General features: G+C 40.1%; 1 protein-coding gene across 1 annotated transcript in view; it reads left to right on the forward strand.

Annotated features, from left to right (window-relative positions):
• The first annotated feature begins 554 nt into the window (after positions 1-554).
• GABRA4 (gamma-aminobutyric acid type A receptor subunit alpha4) overlaps positions 555-15,286 on the forward strand; it is a 72,400-nt gene continuing 57,668 nt past the window's right edge. The window contains exons 1-2 of the mRNA XM_059671943.1: positions 555-774; positions 1,159-1,277. Coding sequence (XP_059527926.1) covers positions 689-774; positions 1,159-1,277 — 205 coding nt within the window. The 5' untranslated portion in view covers positions 555-688. The remainder of the gene's footprint in view (positions 775-1,158; positions 1,278-15,286) is intronic.

Below are 15,286 nucleotides of genomic sequence, written 5' to 3' on the forward strand. Positions count from 1 at the left end.
GGCTCAAGTCCACTTCCAAATAGTTCAGGAGTCCGCTCAGTGAGTTGCAACCCCTTTTGCCAGGAGGAATCTCAGTTCTTTCGCCGCCCCCCCAGCACCTAAAAGGGAGTCTCAGAGGTTGCTTTCAGTCTGGACCTCATCACTTCCCTAACCGCGGTCTCCCACCCTTCCGCCCAGCAAGCCTTTGTCATCCTGCCCTTTTTCCGCCTCCAGCCTGAAAATGGGTGCAAACAGGTCCCGAATAACCTTAGGAGGGAGGAGCTTCCTTGGTTGGATCCAAATCCCAGCGGTAGAGAGGGGGACCGAGAGCGAGAAGTGCAAGCTAAGCAGGGCCGTGGGCAGTGATGCGCTTGGGGTGGGGGCGCGTGGGCCCCTCCTCGCGCCGGGAGACCCCTGCCCTGCGCCCCAGAGTTCAAGGTCGGGAAGAACTTGCTCAGCTTTCCGGCGAAAGCGAACCGCCACCAACCCGGGAGCTGCGGGGTGCGGGCATGAAAGGGTGTTGATTGGTGTACATCGCTCTCCATCCACATCGGAGCTCCGCGAGGGAGGGAGGGGGGAGTGAGCGCGGGCCAGTGTGAGCGCGAGTGTGCGCAAGCCGTGCAGAGCTCTGCCCTCGCCTCGCACCCTGCTCAGGGCATCCGGAGAGCCTGGAACCGTGATCAGGCTTAAAGTATGGCATGTTGCAAAGATGGTTTCTGCCAAGAAGGTACCCGCGATCGCGACGTCCTTCGGAGTCAGTTTCGCCCTCCTGCACATCCTGTGCCTGGAGGCTTGGTGAGTTCTCGGGGGTCCTGGGGGGCCCTAGGGGAAGGTGGCGATGTGGCCTGCTGCCGGACCTCTCCGGCCGTCTGCCCCTCACAGGGCAAACCGGACCCTCCTGTCTGCGCTGTAAAGTCAGGAGCCGGAGCCAGGCTTTTCTGTGACTGCGTAGACGCGGAGAGCCGGAGGGCCACCGGGTGCAAAGAAGAGTGGGGGTGTTGGGGTACGTGTGCGCGCGGTGCGTCTCCCTGACCCTTCCTCTCCATTATCCTTCAGCTTTGCCTCCTTTAGCCTGGGGCAACGACTCTTTCCATGGAAGATAAACCTGTTACCCACCTGTTCTGTGATTCTTAAAATAACCCCCTCCACCCCCGGTTTTTTTTTTTTTTTCATCCGCAGTTTAAACGAATCCCCAGGACAGAACCCAAAGGAGGAGAAATTATGCCCGGAAAATTTTACCCGCATCTTGGACAGTTTACTGGATGGTTACGACAACAGGCTGCGTCCTGGATTTGGGGGTATGAACGATTTCAAACGCTCAAGTGTGTCCTGTCTGTCCCTCTCTCGGTCTGCCTGTCTGTCTGTCTGTGGGAGTATCATTAGGTATGCCTCGCGAGTAAAATTGCAATATCAATCTATTTCTCTTCCTCTCCATCCCACCCTCCCCTCTGACACCCCTTCCTCCCTATCCTCCCCTAAGAAAGACCTCTGGCAGGAAGACCGCCCCCAAACACACGTTCCCCCGCCCCTGCCCGCTCTGAAGCTTTGCTTCTCCCCCACAGTAATTACCTCCCGGGGACCTGACTGCTGGGAGGGGGAGGTTGGAGGGGAAAGTAAAAAATGGGAACTTGGGGCTCAGCTGCCCCGCTGCCTCGTGCCCTGAGCAGGGGGTTCCCCTGGACCTGGCCATTTGTCTCAGAGCAGGTTGCATCGGAAACAGCTGATCCTATGTCCCCTGTGCTCCCACGTGGTGTCAGTCCCCCAGCCAAAACCTCGGCCTTGTTCTCTACCTAGGACATGAATCTGGGGCAGGAAGCTGCCTGCTCTGCTGGAGAACCCGGTTGTTTTCTCTTCTACAGTGGGAGGCATTTTTTTATTTATTTGGGGAGGGGCCATTTGCTTCTCTCCTAAGACTTTGCAGTCAGAGGTGTTTCGGTTTTATTTCTATAATAAATATATATAAAAGGTCGAATAGAGGTGCATCCATAACAATACTGTTGCTCTTTTGCATACTTCTATTCCCTTTGCTTACATAATAAAAACCTATGTGGCAGGCACTGTGCTAGGTACAAGGTTTACAGAAACCTCAAGATAACAATTCTTAACTTCAGACTCCCTCTCAGACCAATTCAGAGAAGACTATGGACTTCATCAGAAGTGTGGGCCCAGGTCTTCTGACCAACAAGTCCCTGTTTATTCCCATCACACAAGGCGCTTGATCCTTCTCAGGAAATGAGTTGAAGGTACAGACTTTTTCTTAAGGGAGCTGACATTCTAGTAGCAGTAGTAATAACAACAATGACAACTAATATTGTAGGTATTTATTAGAATGTTCATATCATCTACTTCATAGGCATAACTGTTCAACCCTCACAACAACTGTGAGCGAAAGCTATTACTATTCCCATTTTACAGATGAAGAAACTGAGGCTTGCGGAGGTCAGTAGGTGGTGCAAGTTTACATTTAGCAAGGGGCCCAGGCATGATGTGAACCCAATTCAGGTTGTGTATTTAAAAGACAAACCCATGCAGATTGGGAGGAGATCATATGCTGTGTGATGAGGATCACATGACATGTATTGGAAGCTGGGAGGAATTTCAGCTTCCTATTGAGGATGTGTAGGAGATAAGATGATGGGAAAATGGAGAGAGTAAAAGGGAGCAGAACATTCCTGTGAAAGAGTACAGGATCAGATGTGATATAGAAGGAGTGTGGTCCCGGGTTAGAAAGACCTGTTGGGAAAAAAAAAATAGAATCGAATAAAGTAGAACTGGATGAATCTTTGGAGTCCTTTTGTTCTTCTCGTTTGACAAAGATGTTTAGACAGGAACACAGCATATTAATAATGATAGGCTGGAGTCGGGCCAGGTCTTCTGATCCAAACCACTCTTTTCTGGATTTCATGAGAAGGTTATGGGGAGCCATGGAGGGTATTAATTTAACCTTTGTGTGTTGACAGTGATAAATATGAGTGGGGAGGATGAAAGATTTCTCCTGGTCCTTTTCACATGCTTCTCCAGGGGTAGGCTCCTCAGCTCTGTGATGGCCTTTAAGCAAATCTGAAAAGAGGCTCTCTTATAAAAGCGAATCATTTGTCAGTGCACAGTCTTTCATAAGTGACTGGGGAATTAACACTTTAGATCCAACATAATTTTGTGGAGAATGTTTCGGGTGATGTGATAGCATTTAAATCTATATGATGCCAATAAAAGAAGATTTATCTGCTCATAAAGGTTTTAAACGTGACATTTCAAGTAAAGGGGAGAAAAAGCAGGAGTATTAAATCACATGTTGCTTAAATATTCCTTAAAGAATTGATGCACCTGAACATAAGTTAAAGTGAAAATTTATAATCGAAACTATGGTTTTATTATTAAACGTTGAGAGCTAAAATAATATTTGCCCAGTTAGTTACGATACAAATTCTAATGGAAAAGGAAGAAGGGATCCACTGTAGATAGGCTCTTTTTACCAACTACCCTCTCCCATAATATTATACGGACAATAACATGAGTGAAATCAGTCTACAAGGGCCATTGCTGGATTTTGGTTAGCTGCAGTGCTGCTGAAATATCTCAAAGGCATTATTAGTCATCTTACTTGTCACTGCCAAGTGATCTGCTTTACCCACCTGGAGATACTTTTTATAGTTTTATGGGAAGGGGTTGAATTCACCTTACTTCGAGTGTTAGCAGTTGATTAATCAGTACAAATTTACTATAGCACAATTTTTTTTTGGCTCTGTTTATAAATGTTGGTGGTAAATGTGATTCATTTTTTAGAAGTGGGTCATTGTCTGTAAATGCGTAGTATGCCAAATGTGACAAAGGAATAGTAATTCTCACCTGCAGAAAATGTGTAACCTGTTTACAGGCTGTTGTAAATGAAATAGAATTCACTGAAAATAATAACTAAATGCATCCTTAGCATAGACTCTTGGAAGCCACAAGTGTGATCCCTTCTTTGACATTTTATACTTTGTGGAAAGTTTGGCATTTTAAAAATAAAATGAAAACAATTCAGGTTTTGACCAGTATGCTATAAATATGGATCTACATCCTGGTTCCTTTCATCCTACCTTTGCTCTTTGTGGAGCATTGACTTTATATCTGTTTGTACAACTTAGCTGTGTTCCATTTAAAATAAAGCTGAAAGCAAAGATCTGAATTGAAACCGGACGGTTTGTGATTGCTCAGTAGGCCAGGCAAGGTTTGAAATAGATTTAGAAACTAAATTACATATTTTTAACTCAGCAGCACAGCTTGCAATGGGGGAACTAAAAGGAACTGAAATAGTTCTCTTCTTTTCATCCCTCCAGGATCTCCTCTCACTGGTTTCCCACATTCTCCAATTGGAGAAGAAAAGGGGGAAAGGTGAGAAGAGAAGGAAGGAGGCATGGTGTGAAAGCTAGATTAGGACTTCTGATGGGTGAAGTTTATTCAGTCTCTGACAAATCAGTCTGCTAGCATCTTGAAGTAGCTTCTACCTGCTTAGAAGTGGCATCCAAGCAAACCCTTCCACAGAGGAGCTAGAAAAGCATCCCCCTGTGCCATTATCCACTTTCAACACTGTTGTAAGTCTTCTGAAAGATGCATAGCTAGGGTCCTGACCAACAGGAGATTGTTTAGGAAGCCAGCCCTTACCCATTTCCCATTTATTGAAGGCTTACACAAACTTGTTCATCTCAGCCTCTTGGTGTACATGATTTGAAATAATAAATGCTTAGCCTATATAATAAAAGGCTAATATGTAAATAGACCGAACGGTGGAACGACTGGTTGCTATGATGTGCACTGACCACCAGGGGGCAGATGCTTAATGCAGGAGCTGCCGCCTGGTGGTCAGTACGCTCCCACAGGGGGAGCATCGCTCAGCCAGAAGCAGGGCTCAAAGCTGGTGAGCACAGTGGATGTGGCGGGAGCCTCTCCCGCCTCTGCAGCAGCACTGGGATCCCTTGGGGGATGTCCGCCTGCTGGCGTAGGCTCGCTTCCCACAGGCCTAAGCCAGCAGACGGACATCCCCAAGGGGTCCCAGACTGCAAGAGGGCACAGGCCAGGCTGACAGACTACCCGGCCCCCCCAGTGCACGATTTTCATGCACCGGGCCTCAATATATAAAATTGCCTTAGAACATCTTTCTCAACCTCTCTGAAATAAGAGTGGAGTATTAGGGTCAGTTTTGCAAGGGTGCTCACTAGCATAATAGGATTTCACATTCATGGAGTCCTCTAAAGTTTTGAAAACATTTTCATATAACAATATCAAATAAGATTATTATAATAACACAACAAAATAAACAGGGCAGACATCATTTCTGTTACAAAGGGGGCTAGAGAAAAGTTCCAATGAATTGCCCAAGAACCCTTGAACTAATAGTGGACAAAAAACCTTAAGCTACTGCTGTATTGCTACCTCCATTTCTAAGTCTTCCTTAAATCCTTCTGTTTACCAAGAGTCAGATTTTCATTAACATTTCTTCTTGTTACTATCTAAGTAGGTCATTAAAATAAGCAAAACTACATTTCCCCCAAAGGAATGAAATGAGAACTTTTATTTTAAAGCTTTAATAACATTTAAAATGGAAAAGCCAACATGGCAAAGTGTATATATACACTTAGGTACATTTTGAATAATTTTCCACATAAATGAAAATGGCCTCACAACATCTTCAAATAGTCTATATCCCAACTTAAAAATTAAATATATTTTCTGTTTATATTCAATTAATTAGCTTTATTAATTTTCTGTCAACAGAAAAATATTTTTTTAAAAATATATAGATGAAAAGAACTCTTCATATCCACAAAGCAGCAGAAAATTACAGCTTCACTCTCTTCTGATTTGCCATATTCATTCATTCATTCATTCATTCAACTGGTAGATATTTAGAGACTGCTATGTGTCAGTAGCAATGTTGGGATGTGAAGATATAATTTTTAATCAGACACAAGCCCTGGTGAAATTAATAGCTAAGCGGTGTAGAGGGATGAAAAAAGCAAAACAAAAGATGTTGCTATGGGACAATTCAGTAGCAAGGTAAGAATAGAGAATAAATAGGGTGAGGGACCTATTTTAGATACGGTGGTCAAAGAAGTCTTTGAAGCTGAGACCTAAGGGTGCCAGACATGGAAAGGGTAAGCAAAAGTTGTTTTCATGCAGAAAAGCAAACAAACAAAGCAACAGAAAATTCTAAAGATCCCAAGGATTCTATGAAATTAATGTGATTTAGATAGTGAAAGGAATTCAGTGTGCTTTAGCCAGAAAGCAGGAGGAAGAATCTCACAGGACTAGTTTGGAGTGGTAGGCCAAAGCCATATCAGGAAAGATCTTAAATATCTTCCTCTAAAGGAGCTTATATTATTCTTTTAGTGAACTTGGAAGCCACTGGAGTTTTTAGTTAATATTGAAGGTAATAACATCCCATGACTTAGATTGTAATGTGACATCTCTGGCTACAGAATAAAGGCTTAGATGAGGAAATGGGACAACATTGGAAGCAGGGTGACAAATGAAGCTCTTTTTTTAGTTCTCCCCATTAAGTTAATGGTGGCTTAGAATAAGATAGTAGGTGTAGTAAAAAAGGGTATAAGTGGATAAAAGTTAGATGTATTTTGGAAGTATAATTCAATAAAGAATGGATATGGATTGCAAATGGGTGTTAGAGGAAAGAGAGAAATCAAAATAACTCCTGGAATTTTATTTTGAGAAATTGGGCAAAGAATGGTGTTATTTAAACTGGGGAGGACTGGGGGAGGAACAATAAGGGTGGGGGTAAAATCAAGAGTTGATATTTGTACGTGTTAAATTTAGGATACAGATGCAATTTCCTGGTGGTTGTACTGGTCTAGCTATCAGAGAAGGGCTTTGTCTGGCGATATGTGAGAGTCATCAGCATATAATGCTGTGAGAATAGATATCTCAGTGAGAACATAGAAAATAGCACAAAAAGAGACCAGGACCAAGCCTTGAGGAACAGTAACAATTGAGGAAATGTAGAAAACGTATGTAGAGTTATCAAAGGAGATCGAAAAAGAGTAGAAGATGATAAAGACACTAGAAGAGTATGAACTTATATAATTCACAGGAATAGAATGTACTAAGAAGGAGGGATGATGCACCTCTCAAATTTCTCTAAGATATTAAGTAAGCTTAGGCCTTGGCTACTTGGAGATATTTTATTTTATTAACTTTTCAGCCGAAACCGGTTTGGCTCAGTGGATAGAGCGTCGGCCTGCGGACTGAAGGGTCCCAGGTTCAATTCCGGTCGAGGCCATGTACCTGGGTTGCGGGCACATCCCCAATAGGAGATGTGCAGGAGGCAGCTGATCGATGTTTCTCTCTCATCGATGTTTCTGACTCTCTATCTCTCTCCCTTCCTCTCTGTAAAAAATCAATAAAATATATTTAAAAAAATAATAAAAAAAAAACTTTTCATCAAATATTCATTAGTCTTATAATATGTGCCAGGCACTGTTCTAGGATGGCACTGGTGATACATTAGAGAGTGAAGGAGGTGCAATTTCCTGCCCTCATGAGCTGGAATTCTAGAAACTAAGCAACAGAAATAAAATATAGAATATGTCAGGATGACAACTGCTTTAAAGCAAGTAAGGAGGTTGCAGGTTTAACTCTAGTAGTTAGGGAATACTTAAATGAGAAGGTGACATTTGAACAATGATACTAAGTAGGTAAGGGCATAAGGCCACATTTGGATGGAGTTTTTTGGTTAGAAGAAACTCTAGGTGCAAACACCCTAAGCGTGGAAGGCATTGTCCCTGCAGGAGTGAGAAGGGGCCAGTGTGATATAAGGGTGATGTTATATAAAGATTTGCAGGCTGGTAAAAACTTTTCTTTGAGTCTTGTCAGTGATACCAGCAGGGGGAAAGACCTCAGGCTAATTTTGTTTTATTATTATTTTTACTGATTGATTTGAGAGGGGGGGTGGGGGAGAGGGGAAGGGAAAGAGAGAAACATCGATGTCGTGTTCCACTCCCTTATGCATTCATTGGTTGATTCTTGTATGTGCCCTGAGCAGGGATTGAACCCGCCACCTTGGCATACAGAGATGATGCTCTACCCAAATGAGCTACCCAGCCAGGGCCCCAAGGAGAATTTTCAAAGGCTCACCTTAGTTGCTGGATTGAGAACTGGCAGTCAGGGGTCAGGGTCCAAGGCAAATGCAGAGAGGTTTTCACAATAAATTAGGCAAGAGATGATGGGCATTTTGACTAAGTTGGTGGCAGAGAAGTTTGTAAGGTTGTAAGGAATGATTGGTTTCTGGTTATATTTTAAAGTCAGTCTACTGATGTCAACTAGAATGTAGGATGTGAGAAAAAGGGAGGAATCAAGTCTGACTCCAAAGTTTTTGACCTGAACATTTAGAAAACTGGAGTTGCCAAGACTGTGGCAGAAGCAAACCGGGGATGCAGATGAATAATTTGCATGTGAATATGTTAAGTTTGGGATTCCTATTAGATATTAAATGGAGATGAGCCTGGAATGCAGGGATGATAGGTATGACAATATATATGGAATTTAAAGCCATAACACTAACAGGATTATCAAGGAGTTAAAGGGTGATAGAAAGGAGGTCCACATATTTGATCTCTGAAATCTGCAGTGTTGGGAGGTGGGAAAAGAGGAGAAGGAATCTCTGTCCCAGGAAGACTAAGGAGTGGTCTTTGAGGTAGAAGGAAAACCGTGCAAGGAGAGTGTGTATACTGGATGTAAGTTAAAATTCCTTTTTCAAAGAGGAGGCAGAATTGATCAATTATATCTAATTCTCTTGACAGATTAAGAAAGATAACATAGAATTGACCACTAGATTTATCAATATTTATTACTTTAGTAATTTGGACAAGCTCAGCTTTGGTGGTGTGATGGGTATGTAATTCTGGATAGGTTCAAGAGAGAATGGGAGTTTTTTGTCTGGGCATTTGTACAGGGGAGCAGAACAATTGGATGGTAAATGGAAGGGGAAGTAGAATCAAAAGAGCCTTTTTAAAAATGGGAGAAATAAGATTATTTGTTAAAGTTTGTGGGAATGGTTACTACCAAAAGGGAAAAACAAATAATACTGACAAAGAGAATTTTAGCAGATCCTGAGCATGAAAACCAAATTACAATGGATGATGGAGTGAATAAAAAGGGGAGAATTAGAGGCAATGAATATAGTTTTTTATTTGGGGTTTGTTATTCCCAGAAACTTACAAGTGAAAGTGAAGAGAAAGAGGGAAGGTTGCCTCTTTATTAAGATTAGAAATATTGTATTATGTTTGTGTACTACTAGAATAATCTGTTCAAGGATAATTTAATATTAGATTGGATGGAAGGGATAACTGAAAGAATGATGCCCTTGAGAAGACAAGAGACTATAGAACCCAGAACATAATTTACTTTCTTATGCTCTCAGTATAACAAAAAAAGATATATAGTGCTATTATATATTTGCTTTTTTTTTGGGGGGGGGGAAGGATAAGCAAATTGCTTTTGGTGTTTCCTGAAATAGGCATTGTAAAATCTAGATATAGGTTATTAGTAACTTGGTGGATGTTTAGATAATACTTCACTTGGTTGTTAGTTTTCTTTTAGATGAAAAGAAAATACATCATGTTACATTTGTTTATCATTCTCTAGGCCTTTTTACTGTATTTATTTTAAAAAGACTTTAGTGCACGAATTGGATTTTGATTACTCATCATTGATTCATGACAGATTCTCATTATTGGTCACACATAGCCTTCTTTTTATTCACCCATTCATCTATTCCTTCATTTACCATCATATAATAAACATACCAGTTAAATCATCAAACAGCACAACCGTGGAATCAACTTTTATTCTGGTGTGTGGTTTCCCTCATCCTATCTTCCTGTCTTCTCCACCCAAAGTAATCAGCATCCTGAGTCCTTTTAAACATGATCCATAGCTTTTCTTTGAATATTGTTTTAGCTCAACTTTAGTTTTTAATAAATTAAATTTTAAAAATGTAATTGTTTTGAACATGATATATAATCCTTGGATGCTTTTTTCACTTATGCTGCCATAGATCGATCACTTTGACTGCTGTGTGATATTCTCATTGCAAGGAACGAGTTTATTCATCTGCTCTGTTGGCAGGAGGCATTTTGCTTGTTTCCAAGATTGTAATGCTGTGAATGTTCTGGCCTAAATTTCCTGCTTTAAATGTACAAGAATTTGGTTTTTTGTGTGTTTTTTTGCATATGTATTCAGGAATAGATTTTTGTGGATCTTAGTGTAAGTGGGAGTTCAACTTGATGAGATAATGCCAAACTGTTTTCTGTGATAGTTTTACAAATTCAAACTCCCATTTACAGTGAATATGAGATTCAGGATCCACAAATCCTTCAACTCTCCACATATATAAATATATGTACAATCTCCATAGAATCCTCGAAATGGTGTTTTGTTTTGAAATGATTTCAATTTTTTTTTATTTTTAATGTAGTTGAACAGCTTTTCAAATCTTTTTTTGCCTACAAGAGTTTTCCATCTGTGAATTGCATTTCATCTTTGCCCATATCTTACTGGTTTTTTTTTAAAAAAAATGTTTTTCATATTTATGTAATTTCTTTATATAAAAAGTTGACCTGTACTGTTAGAAGGATCACAGGGATATAGGCAACACTAATCTTTAATGTCATCTAAGTAAAACTCTATAGTTTTCTGCTTTCTCTGTGATATCAATTGATATCTTTTGTTTGTTTAATATGCAGGAAGGCTAGTATTTCTGTTTTCTAAATGATGAGCAAAATTAGAGATTTTAAAGAAATATTTCACTCAAGATTCCTTATTGTTGTTGATGTACTTCTTAAATACTTTAAGTTTCTTGTTTTTTGGAGATGCATCAATAGTATTTAGTAAGAGAAACCTTGATGCATAGATGTAGATGTCTGAAAAGCAGAAACGTCTCCTCCAGTGCATACCTGGGGAGGCCGTGTGGAGAACAAATATTGGCTAGTTTCAACAGCACCAAAAGGCTAGGTCTTTCTCCTGGTGTGACAGCAAACTGGACACTGTTATTGGAAGAGAAATTAAATAGTGATATCCTTTGGTCAGGTCTATAGAGCTAACATAATTAACAATGGAAAATCATCTGAAAACATTGTTAATTGCCTTCCTACCTTCCAAGCCAGTTAGCGCCATTAATAATACCAGACAATTTCCCTGAATTTGATATTGTAGTTTTGGCTCTTTCAAAGATTGTTCAAAGTCACTTTATTTGCCTTACAAACTACCCACCATATTTTGGGATTAAAACACATCTCCTAAAGAAGTGGAATTTTTAAAATAGAACACATCTTTGATGTTATACAAATGCGTATAAAATTATGAGAAGTCCTCCCAAGCCAAAATTATCTGATTTCTATGTCATTATGCTCTTAGTAAGGTTGATTTGAACACCCTAAACAGTACTGTTAGAGGAAGCGTCCCTAAGAATTATTCTTAATTGCATAGCTACCATTATTCCCTGAGAACTGATTTATTGGAAACCTATTACATCTAAGGCCTGGGATTAGTTCTGGGAGTGGATACAAATATAAATAAGCTGCAGTTCCTGTTTTATCGGGAAATATTTTTAGCTTAACTGATGTAACAAATGAATCTCAGTAATTTTTCCTTTGGGGAGGTTTTTACGTCACGACTGGGATGATATTAGGAACACAATCAAACACATAGTTACTCAGCATCTAGTATGTGCAAAGCACTATGACAGTTGGGGACTTCAAGGAGGCTTAAGATTTTGTCTTTGCTGTTAATGGGAGAAAGAGAGACTCAAGCTGAGCAAAGGCATAGAAAGAGCTGCAGGAACACAGTTCAGAAGCTACTCAGAAACAAAACAGGACATGTAGGCATGGCGGTTACATACTAGATATAAAATTATATAACATAATTAATTACTGATTAATTATTTAAGGATATAATTAGTGTAGTAAAGCTAGAACATACTATGGAGATCAATACAAGGGAGTTATAATTCTGACTCTGGCATAGAATATTTAATCTCTGTTAGCTCAGTTTCCATATCCATAAAATTCTCATGATAATATCACCTTTGGGGGTTGGTGAGAGGATTAAATGAAATAGCAGCCCTGACCAGTTTGGCTCAGTGGCTAGAGCGTCAGCCTGTGGACTGAAGAGTCCCAGGTTCAATTCCCGTCAAGGGCATGTACCTTGGTTGGGGGCACATCCCCAGTAGAGGGTGTGCAGGAGGCAGCTGATCCATGTTTCTCTCTCATCGATGTTTTTAACTCTCTATCCCTCTCCCTTCCTCTCTGTAAAAAATCAATAAAATATATTTTTTAAAAAATGAAATAGCATATGGGAAGAGCCTTGTAGCCTGCCTTATACATAGTAAACCTTCAAGTCATCAAATTATTATATACCTGTTTATTGTCCTTTGGAGAAACCCCATTCACTGTGAGCAGTTCCACACACAACATGCCCCTTCATCTGTCCACTCCCCATCCTCTTGGTCATATCTCTAGTTCAGGGCACCATCATTCCTCAGCAGGACTAGGATGACAGCCTCTTAGAAGAACCTTTCTCATGCTCTTGCCCCCCTAAACTGCCTGAGTGATTTTGTAAAACATACAATTCAGATCATAAAATTTCCTTACTTTGAATCCTTGATGATTAAAGGACACAAATCAAGCATCTTATCACAACCTGTACGCAGAGGCAGAGCTGTGCGACATATGAGAGTGAGAACACTGGGGGAAAACATGGGAAAAATGATGAACCTCTGTATTTATTTGCTCAGATTGTCATAACAAAGTACCACAAACTGAGTAGCTTAAACAATCACAAGTTTATTTTTTCACAGTTCTGGAGGCTCAACGTCCAAGATCAAGGTGTTAGCAGGGTTGGTGTCTTTTGAGTCCTCTACCTTTTGCTTATAGATGGCTGTCTTGCCTCTGTGTCTTCACATGGTCTTTCTTCTGTGAGTTCCTGTGTTCTAATCTCCTCTTTTTATAAGGACGCAAGTCACATTAGCTTAGGGTCCATCCTACTGACCTTATTTTAATTGAATTCCCTTTTTAAAGACCCTAACTCCAAATACGGTCACATTCTGAGGTACTGGGGGTTAGAACTTCAATATAAATTTGGGAGGACCATAATTTAGCCCACAACAACCGCTTTATGTGTTTCCCATCAGTCACTGCAATTTCTACAAGTTTTTCCCATGTAGTTTTAAGAACTGTTACTATATCATATATTATAAATATGTTGTTTAAAAGATGCCACTTTCAGAATATGTCCACTCACCCTGGTTTTTGCTCTGTCTCTGTGGCTTTTATTTCTTCTCATTCTCTTCTTCACTTGCTTTGCTCCAGTTCCATTGGCCTTTTCCTAGTCCCTAAACACACTACGGTATTTTCTGCCTCTGAGCTTTCCCCCTAAAGTTCTCTGTGCCTGGAATGCGATCATTTCAGCTCTTTCTATGGTTTATGCTGGAAGAGTGGCTAAGAAATCAAGAGTGGCCCTCCCAGTCTCTCACATAATTTCCAGCCTCTTTTGTTCCCCTTTTGAATGACAGTATTCTTCCATTGAATTTATTTCTTTATTTTACTCTGACTTCTCCAGTAACATGTTCACTCCATGAGGCAGGGAACTCATTAGTCTCATTTAGCACAGTCAGCACCAGGGCCTAGCATGGAACCTGGCACACAGCAAATGCTCATTCAAAAAAATGTTTATTGAATGAGCATCTCAATGAGACCCCTTTACCCATCATATGTTTTTAGGACCTCCCTCAATCTCAAAGATTTTGAATGCCAGATAAAGCAAATACTGAGCAATGTCACAAATACCAAGGTTGAAATTCTGAATGCAAAACCTTTTCAAGAATCATTGAAAAGTGATATATTATGTAATCTTTGAAACTACCCATTAATATCATAGAACCATTATGCTTCAAGTAGAATTAGCATAAACCCACACACCTTGAAATAAATTTATAAGGAAAAATGTCATTGGCTTAATTCCTCCCTCTCCTCTACTTCCACCACTCCCATAGATACCTATCCTGTATATATTTTCCAGGAGCCATACTATCTAAAAACAACAGATGCACATTGCCTGTAAACTGGAGTAAAATGAACATCATCACCTAGGAACCTGTTAGATTTGCAAATAGGCCCCACCTTAGTCCCACTGAATCAGCAATCTGTGCTTTCACAAGGCTTCCAGGGGATTCTGATCCAGTAAAAGTCTGGGATCATTGCCCTAAGTTGATCTTCAAAGTAACTTTCGATTTTTTCAAGAATCTTGTCAAAGAATCTAGTTATCCCAATATACTCAACTTTAATTCTTCTAAGTAACTTATCTCTCCTTGTCCAGACTTACAGTGTAAAACGGTGCTTTTAATACTTTAGTAATTGTCCTTAAGGAACTAGCAGAGTGATTATTCCCACCCTTGGACCACTCTGAGTGAAATCTCCATCTTCTAAGGTTCAACACATGTTACCTGCTTCCTGGATACCTATCTCTTCCTGGAACAGTTCAGCTTTAATGAGTTATTACTACTATCTTTTTGTAGTTTCAAATTGCTCATTCAAATAACAATTCAACTAACTTCTCATACGTTCTCTGTTTTCCAAAGGTGTTATTTTTTCAAAATGAAAACTCATGCCCTAGCCGGTTTGGCTCACTAGATAGAGCGTCAGCCTGGGGACTGAAGGGTCCCAGGTTCGATTCCGGTCAAGGGCATGTACCTTGGTTGGGGGCACATCCTCAGTAGGGAGTGTGCAGGAGGCAGCTGATCGATGCTTCTCTCTCATCGATGTTTCTAACTCTCTATCCCTCTGCCTTCCTCGCTGTAAAAAATCAATAAAATATATATTAGAAAAAATAAAAAATAAATAAAAATGAAAACTCATGACAGATCAGCTTGATCTATGCCTTTTCTCTGACTGTACTTCCAAAGGATATATATATATTTTTAGGATACTTATTCAGGAAAGAATTTTCTCATTTTCCTTCAAAGTATTTTTCTTTCTATGGCTCAGTCTTCATCCTAAACAGGAAGAAATATTCTGATTCATTTTTATGAGGATAACTTTAGACCTAGGGCATTAAGCTATACCAACTTCTCTTTGTCATTTTTGGAATAAATTCATTCACCCAACCAGTATCCAAGGGGAATAGTTTATCTTGATAACAGATGTTATTTTTTTTCTTCAATATGGAGTACATAGCCCCAGGTCATAGAGTATTATAAATCATCTTGTAAGGAAATGATGTTCAAGAAGACAATTTTTATCTTTGTTAATAATAAAAAGCT

Source organism: Myotis daubentonii, chromosome 1, assembly GCF_963259705.1.
Source record: "Myotis daubentonii chromosome 1, mMyoDau2.1, whole genome shotgun sequence".
NCBI lineage: Eukaryota > Metazoa > Chordata > Mammalia > Chiroptera > Vespertilionidae > Myotis > Myotis daubentonii.